The sequence below is a fragment of the Rhamphochromis longiceps genome, linkage group LG10 (genome assembly GCF_057381845.1).
Source record: "Rhamphochromis longiceps isolate RC_006_pf linkage group LG10, R_longiceps_female_GT1.1, whole genome shotgun sequence".
Taxonomy (NCBI): domain Eukaryota; kingdom Metazoa; phylum Chordata; class Actinopteri; order Cichliformes; family Cichlidae; genus Rhamphochromis; species Rhamphochromis longiceps.
Window position 1 is genome coordinate 1,716,036 of NC_140566.1, and position 15,737 is coordinate 1,731,772.

Below are 15,737 nucleotides of genomic sequence, written 5' to 3' on the forward strand. Positions count from 1 at the left end.
AAAAAGAATACAGTAGCTTTCATAAATTAAATATTAGTACAGCTTTGAATCATTCTGTTGGGTTTGTCCTTAGTGTTTGCAGCATATTACAAAACTTACACGCGTGCGTCTCCCTGTCAGGTGGCAATGATCACTACGGCTGGAAGTTGATTCCATCAAACTGTCATTAGAGTGTTAACTGAACCACACCGTGCACCATTGCAAAAGCGTCTGCATTAGTTGTGTTTGTGCAGTCCGTTATTCTGGTTCTTACCTTGTTACCGTCTTTCCCTATAAATGTACTGGCAACGTAGTGTGAATGAAAAGCACTTAACGGAGTTAGCACCGGTTTTACATGGATACTGGCCTGCAGGAGGGCTAGTAACGGTCATGTGATCGAGTCTTTTCTGTTAATCACTTGAACGCAGCACCACCGCCTGCTACGAGCCGCTTCATCATATCGCGATAGACACCGCCAGGCCACGGCGCTACCGTTGAGCAACATGGCGGAAGGTATGTGACTGATTTTTGGGGCAGTTTGACACACGCCCTTTTATCCGCGTGCGCTTGTTTAACTATATCACCGACTCAACTAATGTGTTAGCGGTGAAGGAAACCGAGCGTAGTCTGTGGGTGGAAATGCGAAGCGTCGCGACACTTATTGTCACGCTGTTCTTTCCACTGAGAAGCTCTGTCGTTAGCTCTCGCTTATATTGCTAGCTGAACAGTATCGCTACGAGTTAGCTTAACCAGGCAAGAAAGGCACGTTTCGAAGGAGCGTGCTGGTTTGCTAGGTCCCAGAAGGTGTATATCATCTTCAGTAATGTGCAGGTGTTGCTGGTAAAGATTAAGTGTTAGCTTCATGAGTCTAATCAGACTGTCCAGCGTTGCTTTATCTGACCGTGGTCAGAGGTTTAACTGCTATGGTAAAGTTTTTCTTTTATTTATTAACACATCTTGTTACCAGTCGTAGTAAATGGAGAATAAATGCAGGACAGGAGACTTGACAGGACAGGTTAAATGTCACTCCGTGTCAGGTGGTGTCATCCGGACCACCTGACAGGCAGGTGTTTGGCCTAAACACAGGATGGTTTGCTCTGTGCTTGTCCTTAAGGGAGATCTCCTGAACCCAGGGAGCAAATACACCCGTCTGTGGTTAGTAGGAGAGAGGATATACGTGCTTATTTAAAACTGCTCTGTGTTCTGGTCGGTGATACAGTTTGAGAGCATTTTTTGTATGTACTAACATTTTAAGATTTTGGATCATTGCCACATCAGGTCTGCAAGTGATTCTGACCACAAGTCCTGACAAACAGACTTTCCTGATGCCTCAGACTTCTTTGTCTTAAAGCTTTAAAAAATGATTGAAAACTGTGAGCCTGGAGAGGAAGACTTTCCTGATGCCTGCTAGACTGTTCTTATTTTGGGTCAGTGTTTTCTCACTTCTCAGTTGGTCCTCAGCAGCTGGATTACGGTTGGCAGCATACCACCCTTCCTGTGCTGAGCTGGTCATGTGGTTTTCAGCAACTCCCCCTTTCTGTTCCTCATGACCAGTAGCCAGCCTTCCCTGCGACGGTTTACAAGGGAGGACAAAGTAATGAGCTACCTCAGCATGTTTTTCTTCACTAAAACTTTACTGACTTAAAGGAAGGAAATGGGCCTCTGTGAAACTCTGTGGGTTAATATTGTAACATGATGATGTGTAGAAAGTGCGTTTGACTTCAAGCATAGCCTCGAAGTTTGGCCAAACAAAATTACTGTCATTAGATTTTCCTTTAGCTGATTTATAAGACTTGACAGCACGGTCTCTGCCTTGTGAAGGGATTTTAAAATGTCTGCAAATTGGCTTGTTTCTTAACGCGCGCACACACACACACACACACACAGAGAAACCAGCGTTATGAAAGTAGTCAGTGCTCAAGCGATGTTTCTTAAGCTTTTAATACTACATGCAGTCAACACTGCTATAATAATTATCTTTAAACAGTGGTGATGTTATCTGCAAAATGCCAACAAAGCTTGTAACCTTAACCCCAAATAATATCTTCTTTCGGTGTGTGCTTTGGACCACCCTGCTTGTTTGTAGGTGAAAGTTTGCTCGCATCATGGAGCTCAGTTCTAACCTGTGATTAAAGTAGGTTTTTCTAGCTCACGTTCCCTCGCCCTGCCTCTTCCTTTTGCTTCATGTGCAACAGAGGAGGTGGCCAAGCTGCAGAAGCACCTGGCCCTGCTCAGGCAGGAGTATGTGAAGATGCAGCAGAAGCTGGCTGATACAGAGAGGCGCTGCGCCATGCTTGCCGCTCAGTCTTCTAGTCAGGGCACTCCCACCCCTGCAGCCGCGGAGACCTTCATCAGCCGTCTGCTGGACATTGTGGCCGACCTCTATCAGCAGGAACAGTACAGGTGAGGGTCATTATAGGGACGCAGGTCTGTGGGTCATCTTTTGAGTGCTGTCTGTTTATAAATGGCTTTGAGTAAGACTAGAAAAGTGTAAGTGCCAGACAATTTGTGGTTCCTAGTTAGTTTGTGCCTTATTAAAGTATTAATGTTTAATATGGACGTGCTTCTCAGTGATGAATGTGTTGGTTTTGCAGTGATCTAAAGGTGAAAGTAGTGGGGGAGCAGATTCATGCCCATAAGTTTGTGCTGGCTGCTCGCAGCGATGTGTGGAGTCTCTCCAACCTGGCTTCAACCAATGAGCTGGACCTGTCTGGTGAGCAGCTTTTAAAGGGCAGTTTAAACCAAGTCCTTATTCCCATCTCAGCTCACTCAGTATGTTGATGGGTGATAGCAGAATATTTATTTTGGTGAGAACACTTTCAAAGTCCACTGTGGGCGTGGGAGGTGGGGCGGTTCGTCCCTGCGTTGTGACTTTGCGAGGGGATGTTTTTTTGTTCTAATTTGTCTTAAAACTTTATTGGTTCTCAGATTGCAAACCTGAGGTTGCCATGGCAATGTTACGGTGGACATACACCGACGAGTTGGAGCTGAGCGAGGATGATGCCTTTCTTATCGACTTGATGAAACTGGCCAACCGCTTCCAGCTTCAGCTGCTCAGAGAGAGGCAAGTAGAAGAACTACATACTGAGTTTTTTGACTGCACTGTTGATGGTAGTGGTGTCACTTTTGCAAAGTGTATTACGATGCCACACATGTGACACACACACACATACATGTGCTTCTTGGCTGGGCCAGGTGTGAAAAAGGCGTGATGTCCTCGGTGAATGTCAGGAACTGCATTCGCTTCTACCAGACAGCCGAGGAGCTAAATGCCAGCACCTTAATGAACTACTGTGGGGAGATCATAGCCAGTCACTGGGTGAGTAACGTGAGCCATGTTTGTGCATGTCCAGCGATGAGTGTGTTTCTGGATTGCACAAGCTCGTAAGATCAAAGTGGAACTGCCTGCTTTGCTTATTTTCCAACAATTCAAATGCAGCTTTCACTGTTTCCTGTGGATTTGTTTGAATAGCAGGCTGTTGACTGTCAGCTTCTACCACCCCCCTTACTGTTGTATAGACTCGAGCTTTGATCTCAGTCTTTGACAAAAGCCAGCCTTTCTTCGTCTGTGATTTTTGAGGTCTTAGACGTTCTCCATCATGAGCGCAGTCTTTTGTGTGACACTGTTTGTGCCTCTCATTAGGATGATCTGAGGAAAGAAGATTTCAGCACCATGAGTGCCCAGCTTCTGTACAAGATGATCAAATCTAAAACAGAGTATCCTCTCCATAAAGCCATCAAAGTAGAGCGAGAAGATGTGGTGTTTCTGTATCTCATCGAGATGGACGCGCAGGTCAGTTCTCCACACAAACTTCCCATGAAATGCTTATTTAGTGACTTCGTCACGGTGTAACCAGAATTGTACAAAAACACAACATTTTGTTTTGTTACTGGTTTTTATTATTATTGATTTCAGTTACCTGGCAAGCTGAATGAACTTGACAACAATGGCGACCTAGCATTAGACCTAGCGCTCTCCCGGAAATTGGAAAGCATTGCAACCACTCTTGTGAACAACAAAGCTGATGTGGACATGGTGGACCAGAGCGGCTGGAGTCTGCTGCATAAAGCCATTCAAAGAGGTGAAGGGCTCCTGTCTACGTTACTTTGTATCGCTCGCTTGTTTCCTGCTAAAATGTATCAACTTTGTTACTGTGTGAAAAATGTCTTTTGAGCTCCATGAACCTGAAAACTTTCCGTCTTCCTTCAGGTGATGAGTTTGCCTCCATCTTCCTGATTCGCCATTCAGCTCAGGTTAATGCAGCCACGGTGGGGGCTGTGGAAACGCCGCTTCACCTGGTCTGTTCTTTCAGCCCCAAGAAACACTCTGCCGAAGTGATGAGCGGGATGGCGCGAATAACTGAGGCTCTTCTCAAGGCTGGAGCCAACCCCAACATGCAGAACAGTAAGGGAAGGTAGGTCACATGATACTTGGTTTATGACCTTTATTGGACTATAAAGGCAGTTACTTATGCTGTAAAGTATAATCATCATTCATTTTAGTCTTTTATTGTTTTTAGAACTCCTTTGCATGAAGCTGTGTCATCAGGGAACGAGCCGGTGTTCAACCAGCTGCTGCAGTGCAAACAGTGAGTTATGTTCTGCCTTCAAACTGAATGTCAGGCTTGTTTCTGACGTGTCACACTCGGCAGCGATTCCCACAGAATATAAAATCGATTTGTTCCAGTAGCCGCGACACGCACGTTAAAGAAAAGATAACCCTGTATATACTTTGAAATTTCTTTTCATTTGCACTCTGCTGTCTTAACCCTTTAAAACGGGCACACTTCGTTTTGCGTAACTATTTTTAAATCCCGGTAGCTCTGCAACCACGTGAGCGAGCGCAATAATTTTTTTTGCATATGAAACCGGAGGAGTTGTACGTACTTCTTATCCCATCAGCTCGTCCTCAGTCACGGTTTCGTTCCACATATAGCTTTGCAAAAACTGCATAAAAAGCACTTGCAGCAACAAAAACATAATATTCCAGAAACACACTTTGCTGATCCGATCAGCTGTTCGTAACACTTCCTACGTTGGAATAGACGTCAGCGTGAACTGTTGCATGTCCGCCCGAAACCTGAAGTGATGTCATTTTTGCGGAAAATGTTGTTTTTACCTTCGGGGCCTTATAAGCCTATACTGGTGTTTTTAAAAGTTATGTTTGACCTCGTGCTTTTCTGAATAGTTGCTGGGATGCTTAGAACTCAAACTGCACTGCTGGAAACAGTTTATTTTGATGCACATGCTGTTTTGTTTTGTTTGTTTTTTTGCAAATTTGCATCATAATATTTATTTTCGTTTTTCCTGCAGTATATAAAAATTGGTGGATTTCAAAAATAAAACTATGAAGACACTCAAAATAAATTTCCTGTTATTGGAAACTGTTTTGTAATTACAGTTTTGAGCTCTGAAATGTCTCTAACTAGAAATATATGGGGGGAAAAAAACAAAAACGATTTTCAATTTATTTGTAGTTTATTGCACTTTTTTGCAATTTATGTAATTACTATGCACTTAATGCAGACATATTATTAAAATTTGGTCTATAACGGTTGTATTGGTGTATAGCAACTTGAAATGCTCCCAAAAATGGCTCCACAGCATGTAAAAATATAATATAGGCTCTGGCAGACTTGGTTCTATGGTAGGTCTTAAAGGGTTAAGCTGCACTAAGTCTTTGCCTCTGTAGTCCTTGCTGTGCAGCCTTGCTGAGCGTGGCATAGCGGCGCATTAACCAGTTCTACTCCTGCTGCAGGTTCTGGACAGAGTTGCCTTCAAGCTCACAGCACAGAGACTCGCTAGCTCGAGTCAGTTGTATTGGGGTTTGTTCTCTCCTGAGCAGCAGTTACACAGCACTGATGATGACTCTGGGAAATGGGAGATTAGAAGCTGGCAGGTTAGGATTAGAGCCCAAAGTAAAGCTAATATCCACCAATATTAGCTTTTTATTTATAGATGTGTCTGCATTTAAAACAGCCAGTAAAGTGAGACCAGAGAAACACCCTTCAACTGTGTTATGAGCTTTGTTTCACAGTTTGTTCAGCAGAGGGCGCTCTGACCCGTCTGTGTCGGTACTGGTCTCAAAGACCCTGTATCAGTTGGGCTCCAGTTAGAATCAACTGGAACTTTAAAAAAAAACAAAGCAAGTCTCCTACTAAAGTTACTGAGTCACATATGAAACCCAGGGCAGCTGTGGCTACAATGTAGCTGCCATCACCAGTGTGTGAATGGGTGGATGACTGGATGTGTAAAGCGCTTTGGGGTCCTTAGGGACTGAGTACAGCGCTATACAAATGCAGGCCATACTTCATCAATCCTAATTTCCATTTCTCTTTGAACACACTGCAATTTTAAGCTTGTGTAACCTTAAAGATGGTGCTGTGTGATAGTGCTGTGTGTGTAACCTGGTGCTGTGTGATAGTGCTGTGTGTGTGTAACCTGGCCTTCTGTCTCCATTTTGTTAGGCTTGACCTGGAGCTGAAAGATCACGAGGGCAGCACAGCGCTGTGGCTGGCGCTGCAGTATATCACCGTGTCTTCGGATCCCTCTGTCAACCCGTTTGAAGATAATGCGCCGGTCGTAAACGGCACCTCGTTTGACGAGAATAGCTTTGCGGCCCAGCTCATCCAGAGAGGAAGCAACCCCGATGCACCTGACACTACCACAGGTTATTAAGCTGCTCGGCAACCTTTCTGCACGTTACTGTCCAACTCCAGTGCTGCTTGTGCCTTAAACATTCTCCTTTACGTCGTTTATTGGTCACAGAGTATTGCCTCATGCAGAGAGCAGCGCTTGCAAACAATGAGGCGGCTGCTCTTTTCCTCACAACTCATGGGGCAAAGGTCAACCACATTAACAAATGGGTGCGTATGAACATTTGGTCATGAGCAGACGGTTTGCTGCAGACTTGTTCTTTTTTCTTCTGACCTTTTTCTCACGTCTATGAGGCCAATCGCTGTTCCAGAGACCCGTTGGCTCAGCGTTGTATCAAACAGCCACGCAGTGACTGAGAGGTCATTGCAGGTTGTTTTAGTGATTGTTGGAGAAAAGTAAAAAACAGATTTCATGAAATAACTAATGCACTGTAATATCATAAACCACAAACTCTCTGAATGTCTCAATTTGACCTTAAATCGATGAAACTAACATAAAATCAATAATACTGTTAATTGGTCATAAATACATGCTCGGTCCCTTTGCTGTCTCTCAGGGTGAAAGCTCACTTCATACAGCATGTCGCTGTGGCCTAGCAAGCCTGACAGCTGAGCTTCTCCAGCAAGGGGCCAATCCTAACCTGCAAACCCAGAAGCCTCTACCCGATGACCCCCTCGGTGTGGCCATGCAGACCCCCCTCCACATGGCCATCGCTCACAACCACCCAGATGTGGTCTCCGTCATCCTGGAGCAGAAAGGTCCATATATGATTTGGGACTTTGTTACATCCTGTAACTAACCTGCAAAGCAACCTGCCGTGTTTACATTTGTGTGTAATGATCATTCTGACATTGATACTTGCAGCCAACGCACTACATGCCACCAACAACTTCCAGATCATCCCAGACTTCAGCCTCAAAGACTCCATGGACCAGACCGTTCTGGGCTTGGCCCTCTGGACAGGTATACAGCAAAATACCCAACAAAGTCACTTCTGCGTCATCAAATTGATCTGTGAAATCAATAATAGTGATTGTATTTGTCAATCTGTCTGTGTCAGGCATGCACACCATAGCGGCTCAGCTGCTGGGATCAGGAGCATCTATCAATGACACTATGTCCAGTGGACAAACTCTGCTGCACATGGCCATCCAAAGGCAGGACAGCAAGAGCGCACTCTTCCTTCTTGAACACCAGGCAGACATTAATGTTAGGTAACGATACCGAGATATGTGTAATTTTAATGTATTTCAGCAGATTACAAAATACTTTTCATTCAGTTTTCGTTTGTTTTTACTCCAACTGTTTTCTCTTTGGGTCCCTCAACTACCAGGACCCAGGAGGGACAAACAGCACTGCAGCTGGCCATCAGTAACCAGCTGCCTTTGGTGGTGGACGCCATTTGCACAAGAGGAGCTGACATGTCGGTGGTTGATGACAAAGGTGACCCTCCACTGTGGCTGGCTCTTGAGAACGGACTTGAAGATATCGCGTCCACACTGGTAAGAATGCACAGACAAACGGTGTTTTAGTCCCTCGCTGTTACGCTGACACTAACAGTTTGTTGTCAGGCTGGGTCTGTGGTTTGGATGTGGCAGGAATATTCTGTATTTCTCAGCATCTATGGCATGTTGAGCAAGTGTATATAAGGCAAGGACAGGAATGCTCCCAATCGAAATAAAGGTCAGCAGTGATATAAACCAGTTTGAAATAAAACTCCAAAAATAAATTTTAAATAAGTATAAGAATGAAGAAAATGCAATTAACCCAAGACAGCAGTCAAAGTGATGTTTATTTTCTTTTGCAAGTTAGTAAATCTAAATATAGTTTTAGTTGAATATGAGAAAATATTTTTTGTGACGTTATGTTCAAAGTTGAAACCATTGAAGTTTTTGTTGTTCAAATTTAGATGATGAGGAAATAATTAATATGTAAACCTAGGGGGTGGGGCTAAATAAGTATATACTTCTGCCTACTCCTTGATATTGTGAAATGTTGGTAAATGTATATGATTGAAATAAAAATGAACTGAAGTAGTTTAGTGCATTTCCACAGTTTTCACCGATAGGAATCCATCACGTGAAAGAAATCATTCTTAATACAATAATGGATGTGAGTGTCCAGACAAAGTTGCTGTGACTCGTTTGTATCCAGCAGTAAAAGAAGCTGCAGGAGTATCCACACGAGCAACACTTAGGGCTGCCACAAGCGATTATTTTGATAGTCGACTAGTCACCGATTATTTTTGCGATTAGTCGACTAATCAGATCATCATCCATTGGACGTAAAACTACAGCTTATTGCACCAGCAGCATCTGCTCTTATATAACTATCATTAGCTTACAGCTTGAAGTGTTTAAGGTCTGTGCTAACTAAAAATAAAGACAAGATGATAGTTTATTAAATTTTAATGAAATCTGCAGATTGTTTCGGTGAAGTTTAATAAACTCCTTGCTATCTAAAATATAACAGGACACCGGAGTAAATTCTCGAGCATCTCACACTTCTGATAATCAGCTGTCTGCTTGACGTTTATTCAGCTGTGTAAAAACTATAACTTTAATCTCAGCCAAACCGGTTTACTCAGGAACAAATAAAATACTAAAAAAAAAAGCCAAACAATAACATTTTAAGTTATTTAAGTGACTCATATATCCTGTTTAACCTGAGCAGCGAAAGACGGCGGTGGGTTTGAAAATGATTAGCCGGGAGTCCGGTGTTCTCACGGCTCTAGTTAGCCTAGCCCCCGGCTAGCTATCGAGCTAGTGGGTAACAGACGTCTCCGAAAACGTCGGAGCGCTTTTGAAAATATGTGGTGTCCTGATAAACTGAGCAGATATTTGAGGTTTACACAGCTACATTCTCGCCTGAAAATATGTTAAACGTTTATTTTGTGACCCAGAAAGAATAATAAGAGTAATATTAAAACTAGCTAGCTGCCGCCATTGTTGGAAACTGAGCTGGGCTGCGCTATGAATTCTGGGACACAGCTTCTTCTTCTTTGGGGTTTAACGGCAGCTGACATCCTTGTACATGCAGTGCTGCCATCTTCTGTTTCAGTCCGTTATTACACTCTTAAATCCTGCTACTTATTCCTGCGTCTTTTGTGATCTTACAAAGCTTCAAACGACGCGTCGACTATTAAATCAGTCGTCAACGATTTTGATAGTCGACTAATCGTGACTAGTGGACTAATCGTGGTAGCTCTAGCAACAATAAAATAAACCTCTGTCAGGTAGGATGTGGGATGAGTCTAGACTCTGTCTGTTCTGTGTAGGTCCGCCACGGCTGTGATGCAACTTGTTGGAGCTCCGGGCCGTCAGGCTGCCAGCAGACCCTCCTGCACAGAGCTGTTGATGAGAACAACGAGGTCTCGGCCTGCTTCCTTATCCGCAGGTCAGCTACGTCTCTGTTGTTGTACATATTTACCAAAGCTATAAATCGTTTGCTTGTTTAAATGCAGCAAGTGTCTGAATGTCGCTTATATCTGATTGGCTTCAATTTAAAAAAGTCAACTGTCAACACGTTAGCAGCGGTCTTTACCAAAACATTACTGAGATGTTAGAAAGTTGAACAGTAAAGATAGATCGCCTGTTTGTGTGTATCTCTATAACTCCTATCTCGTGTGCGTGCAGTGGTTGTGACGTGAACAGCCCCAGGCGGCCTGGCCCTAATGGGGAGGGAGATGAAGAAGCCCGAGATGGACAAACTCCCCTCCACCTGGCAAGCAACTGGGGACTGGAGGATGTGGTGCAGTGCCTTCTTGAGTTTGGAGCCAATGTTAATGCACAGGTTGGACCTGCATGACATCTTTACCCTGGTTTAAACTGCACCACTAATCTTTGTTGGAGGGTTTTATGACGCGATCCAGATTTTTAGAAAATGTAATTGAAACACGACACAACAGATTCAGAGCAGCCAAAAAAAACGGAGCTGAAACTGCTGGCAGAGGATAACAATTCAAAGAGATGCTCAAATAGTTTGCTGGCATTGTTTGAGGGGGAACCTTAAACCTGTACCTGTGTAGTTACTGATGCATGAAATTATCTGTGGACAAAGAACTCAGATCATCAAGCCTTGGTGTGTGTAACTGTGTGCTGTCTGTTAATGCTGTATGTGTTTTTCTGTCAGGATTCAGAGGGCAGAACTCCCATCCATGCTGCTATTAGCAACCAGCACAATGTCATTATACAGCTCCTCATTTCCCATCCAGACATTCGTCTCAACATTCGCGACCGTCAGGGAATGACCCCCTTTGCCTGCGCCATGACGCACAAGAACAATAAAGCGGCAGAGGCTATTCTCAAGAGGGAGCCAGGTGCTGCCGAACAGGTAGGGGCTAGTTTGTTGCTGTAGCGTTAATGAGTGTTGCAGTAATGACCTCAAACGTGTGCTTGTGTCCAGGTGGACAACAAAGGGCGCAACTTTCTCCACGTGGCTGTGCAGAATTCAGACATTGAAAGTGTCCTGTTCCTAATCAGCGTCCAAGCTAACGTCAACTCCAGAGTTCAGGACGCGGCCAAACTCACCCCGCTCCACCTGGCTGTGCAGGCTGGATCTGAGATCATCGTCCGCAACCTGGTAAGAAACCCAAGATTTTCTCCTGTATGAGTCGTATTTCATGCCAGTTTGAGTTGTAATGAGAAAAACACTGCAATGGATACGGTTTCTCCTTCCAGCTGCTTGCTGGTGCTAAAGTGAATGAGCTGACTAAACACAGACAGACAGCACTACATTTGGCTGCTCAGCAGGACCTGGCCACGATTTGCTCCGTGCTGCTGGAGAACGGAGTCGACTTCGCTGCCGAGGACGAGAATGGCAATAATGGTACTTTACAGCATTTGTCTTGTTTTCACTGAAATGACTCTGAGATGGGCAAAGATTACATCACGACTCGACCAGTTCTTTCTGACAAGATCAGAACTGTCATTATAAATGCAGATATATCTGTACGTGATAAGTGCTGTTCCTGAGGTGTTGCATCGTGCTGGTAGATTTGTATTACAACAGACTGCTGCAAACTGGAGTTTCCTGCTCTGTTCACCTTTAAAACTAGACTGGCTGTGGGATCTGGTGTCAGTCGTTACTATTCCACCACTGCGACCTATTTGTGAATAACTGCGTTCTTTTCTGTCTCGTCAGCTCTGCATCTGGCTGTGATGCAGGGTCGCCTTAACAATGTCAGAGTCCTTCTCACAGAGTCCAACATCGATGCTGAGGCTTTCAATCTCAGGTGATTTATGCAGATACACGTGAACGAACTGTATTAAAACTAATGTGAGAAAAAATCTTCTGACTTTTCATCTCATTGTGTGTGTTTAGGGGTCAGTCACCAATGCATGTGCTGGGCCACTATGGCAAAGAAAATGCTGCTGCCATTTTTGAGTTGTTCCTGGAGTGCATGCCTGAATATCCTCTGGACAAACCTGACAATGAAGGGAACACAGGTACCATGTTGGCTTTTGTAGCTGAAGTTATAAAACTACAATGTGGAAATCACTGGTGCTTTTCTAAAAGGATGACGGCGACATGTATGTTGTTGCAGTTCTGCTGCTGGCCTACATGAAAGGAAACGCAAACCTGTGCCGTGCTATTGTGAGGGCCGGCGCTCGCCTGGGAGTCACTAATAATCAGGGCATCAATATTTTCAACTACCAGGTTGCAACCAAGCAGTTGCTCTTCCGCCTTCTAGGTATCTTTTTCATACCTAATTACCCATCAATATTCCAGTATTATAAACCAACAGCCTCACAGGGAATGGCGTGTTGGGGTGATCTTTGGGATAATTTTCGCCCCCTTCCGCAGATATGCTTTCCAAAGAGCCCCCGTGGTGTGATGGCTCCAACTGCTATGAATGCGGTGCCAAGTTTGGAGTTACAACACGGAAACATCACTGGTTAGTGCTGCAGCTTTTCTGTGTAGGCATGCAGTAGATACAGTATTGGTCTAACTCTCCTTTTTCCTTCTTGCCTCTAGCCGCCACTGTGGGCGTCTGCTGTGCCACAAGTGCTCTATAAAAGAGATACCCATCATCAAGTTTGACTTGAACAAGCCGGTCAGAGTGTGCGATATCTGCTTTGATGTACTGACTCTGGGCGGCGTGTCGTAATGCCCCGGCCTGGATGTCTTTCAACCTCTGGCTCCGACCGCGCCAGGTCCAACTTGGCACAATTATTCAGGCACACTGGGAGCAGGACATGCTAACAGGAGAATCCCAGACAGTTATGGACCATCATCTTTATACTATTCCAGTTTATGAAAAACTATTAATCTTTTAGAGGGATGTTGCAAGTAGGAAGTGAAACATTGTTGTTTTGTTTCTGTTTCAAAGTATGTTGAAGTGAATATCAGTGGCTGGACTGAGTTCAGTGATGTTTGCGCCGATGAGCTCTTTGATATCACAAGCAGGTAGCTGTTGTACACGGCATTTCAGTCCACCTTTAGAAGGGGTCTTCCCTTAAACATGCCGACCTGTCCAAATACAACAAAAATATCAATGCTACGAAATGAAACTCTACATTCGTGATGGAGTTGAGGCTGCTGCCAACCAAGAACAAACAGGAAAATGCCCTTTGTTCTAAAGATCGCTGCGTTCTCTGTAATCTTTGAACATTTATTCACTATTTTGTGTTAACTGAGTAAAATGGGTCGAGGGGAAAGCACCTCAACTTGACTAGGTCCAAAGTGAATCCAACCTTTTCTGTTAAACTTTTATATTACTTTACTGCAGACGTGACGGTGCAACTGGAAAAATAAGGTGGTGTTTTGTCCCCAGTTGAGCTTTATGAGGACGCCTCGGCCAAGTTGAATGGAAATGTGACAGGAGAAAGCCCATTTATCACGAGAGCATTAGAAACCTCTCCAAAACATGAAGTACCCCCCCCCCCCCCCCCCCCCCTTCTCAGTTACAGAAATGCCTAGTATGCCTATGCATGTCATTTAATTTGCAGCCTTCAAGTCATGGTTATAATTTTAAAATCAGCCACCGAATGATTACATTCCATGTCGGGCCGACCGTGAGGTCCTCGACGGTCCCACGACGTTGCCTCGTGTCAAGTTGTCGTCTTGACCCCATCACATGTAACGCTTCTTGATTTCTAAACCTAACAGGTGCACTTTATCAAGTTCACGTGACATTTCTGATCATTGGGGAGAATGAGGAGTAAGAGGGATGGCCACGTAGTGGGGCCTCTTCAAGTATTGTTAAATTGTACAGATAAATGTGTGATATTTTTGACCACTACAACTGTTTTGTACTTAAATGCAGTTTGTGCTTGTCATTGTGACAAACCTAAATCTTGCCTCTGTTAATCTTTTATGCACATTGTTTAATCTTTTATGCACATTGTATCGTATCTGTATGCTCAGATATCTAGCTCGTCTCTTCCTGGTGTATTCTTTTAGGGAAAAGGAGGACAACTTTACATAAAGGTCATCAAAAAATGCTTTGAGGTTTCATGATTTCGTCTCTTTGTCAAACAATTCAGTTACTAGCCAAAGTTTTCTGAGTTCAGTGCTGCTAAGAAGCAGCTATGAGTGGGCCCATTCTCGGGGCTGACCGGTCTAGTGCGCTCCCACAGAGCATGACTCGGCATGTGCAGGGCAGCCGTCGTATTTCTGCAGGTTGGGGTCTTCCTCTGCCGCGATCGGGTCTTCAACACAGACACAACGAACACCACTGGAGCCGGGAGAGAAGAGCTGCCGTGGCACGCCTGCCCAGTGTCTCGCCACTCCACCGCTGCAGCGAATAAAGAAATAAACTCAACCCTGTGTCTCCTTATGTGCACTCCTCTCGCCCACTAGTGTCAGAAATGCTGTATTACACATCAGTAGGATAATACAACATTGACTTGTTTTCGATTAGGCACAAACTATGTCCATACCTCTTAGTGGAGCACCAGAATCTTCCTCCACTGGCAGCAGTCCATTCTGAGTTACAAGACGGAAAGCGAATCCTCTCAGCCTCAGACTGAGCCTTGAGCTTCTTACCCTCTGCTAGTGATGCTTCTACTCTCAACAGGGCCTCTGTGGGCTCTCCAGCCTCGTTATAGAACCGACCGATTAATACACCTGTATTTAAATGTTGGATACCAAAACATTAAATGAAAACTTTCTGGGATGTTTAAGGTAAATTGTCTTCATGAAGTGTATGGTCATATCCTAGCTGCACTTTGCTCCCTGAGTAAAGTAGTAACAATATTCGTGTCAATTAACAAAGGAAGTGTTGTTAAGACATTTTAAAGTAACCTTCTGCACTAGGTCATTATAGTGACAACAAACATTGTATACTTTGCGTCTGTTTTGCACATCATAAAATAGGATCTGCACAACACGTACCAAAAATATCTCTTCGTTTCCGAAACAACCAGGCGCACTTGTAGTAACAAGACCATTATTTACTCTGACGGCCACCTGGAGCTGTTCCACTACAATATGATGGAAATCACATACCCACATTTTGGTAGTCCCTCTGGTAGAAGGCCAGCCAGTCGTACAGTGCAACCACCTCTAGGGGGGACAGACTCGATACGTCATCTGTCAGCCCACTCTCTGTGAAGTCTCCGGTGATGAAGGCCAGGGAGGCGTCTTTGCCTGAAAGTACAAACACACGTAGAGACAAAGGCGGAATATAGAGGACTGCTAGGAGAACCACACGTGGAATCCAGTGTCGTTAAAGAAAGCCGGGCATCACCTGCCATAAAGTGATAAGCGCCACCGGGTCCATAGTGCTTTTCTCCCTTGTGTACATCAAAAACATGGCCCAGTATGGCCAGGTATAGCCCCTTGCTGCCCCGCTGCCCACCGTGCAGCGCTAACTCACTCCTACTTAGGAGTCTGACCGGTGACCCCTTTGATGACTCAGTGCCAAACATAGCTGACCAATCAGGAGGGATGAACAGCACTGCCAGCGACACGGATAAAAGCGCGACCACCACATAGCTGAGCATGCTGCTTTATTAAAGCGCCTTTTCTTTAAGCTTTACATTCAGTCCAGCACACCTCACAGTGGCAGCACAGGTGCTTCCGCGAACGGACACGCCAAACCACAGCGCCTGCGCGAACTACGAACGCAAAGGACGTTGCGGGCGTACAGAACGTCA

At 44.6% G+C, this 15,737-nt stretch overlaps 2 protein-coding genes across 3 annotated transcripts; one reads left to right on the forward strand and one right to left on the reverse strand.

Annotated features, from left to right (window-relative positions):
- Positions 1-363: 363 nt before the first annotated feature.
- Positions 364-14,082, forward strand: ankfy1 (ankyrin repeat and FYVE domain containing 1). Of its 2 annotated transcripts, none has more exons than XM_085419815.1 (25): positions 364-492; positions 2,175-2,382; positions 2,574-2,692; positions 2,908-3,043; positions 3,175-3,298; positions 3,623-3,772; positions 3,896-4,061; positions 4,190-4,394; positions 4,500-4,568; positions 6,447-6,649; positions 6,748-6,845; positions 7,193-7,394; positions 7,501-7,599; positions 7,697-7,850; positions 7,970-8,138; positions 9,914-10,032; positions 10,272-10,428; positions 10,768-10,968; positions 11,041-11,217; positions 11,316-11,463; positions 11,779-11,869; positions 11,959-12,083; positions 12,182-12,328; positions 12,442-12,532; positions 12,613-14,081. In XM_085419815.1, exons 1-25 carry the CDS (start codon positions 483-485, stop codon positions 12,743-12,745), a joined length of 3,501 nt encoding a protein of 1,166 aa, XP_085275941.1. In that variant the 5' UTR covers positions 364-482; the 3' UTR covers positions 12,746-14,081. The 2 variants fall into 2 exon arrangements, with proteins under 2 accessions (XP_085275941.1, XP_085275940.1); XM_085419814.1 differs by lacking the exon at positions 364-492 and adding an exon at positions 529-905 and having other exon boundaries at positions 12,613-14,082.
- On the reverse strand, positions 13,944-15,722 carry cyb5d2 (cytochrome b5 domain containing 2). The gene is made up of 4 exons (XM_085419816.1): positions 15,329-15,722; positions 15,088-15,228; positions 14,520-14,706; positions 13,944-14,374 (listed from the first exon to the last, which is right to left on the reverse strand). The coding sequence occupies exons 1-4, from the start codon at positions 15,582-15,584 to the stop codon at positions 14,200-14,202; spliced, it is 759 nt and encodes a 252-aa protein (XP_085275942.1). The 5' UTR covers positions 15,585-15,722; the 3' UTR covers positions 13,944-14,199.
- Between the last annotated feature and the right edge of the window lie 15 nt (positions 15,723-15,737).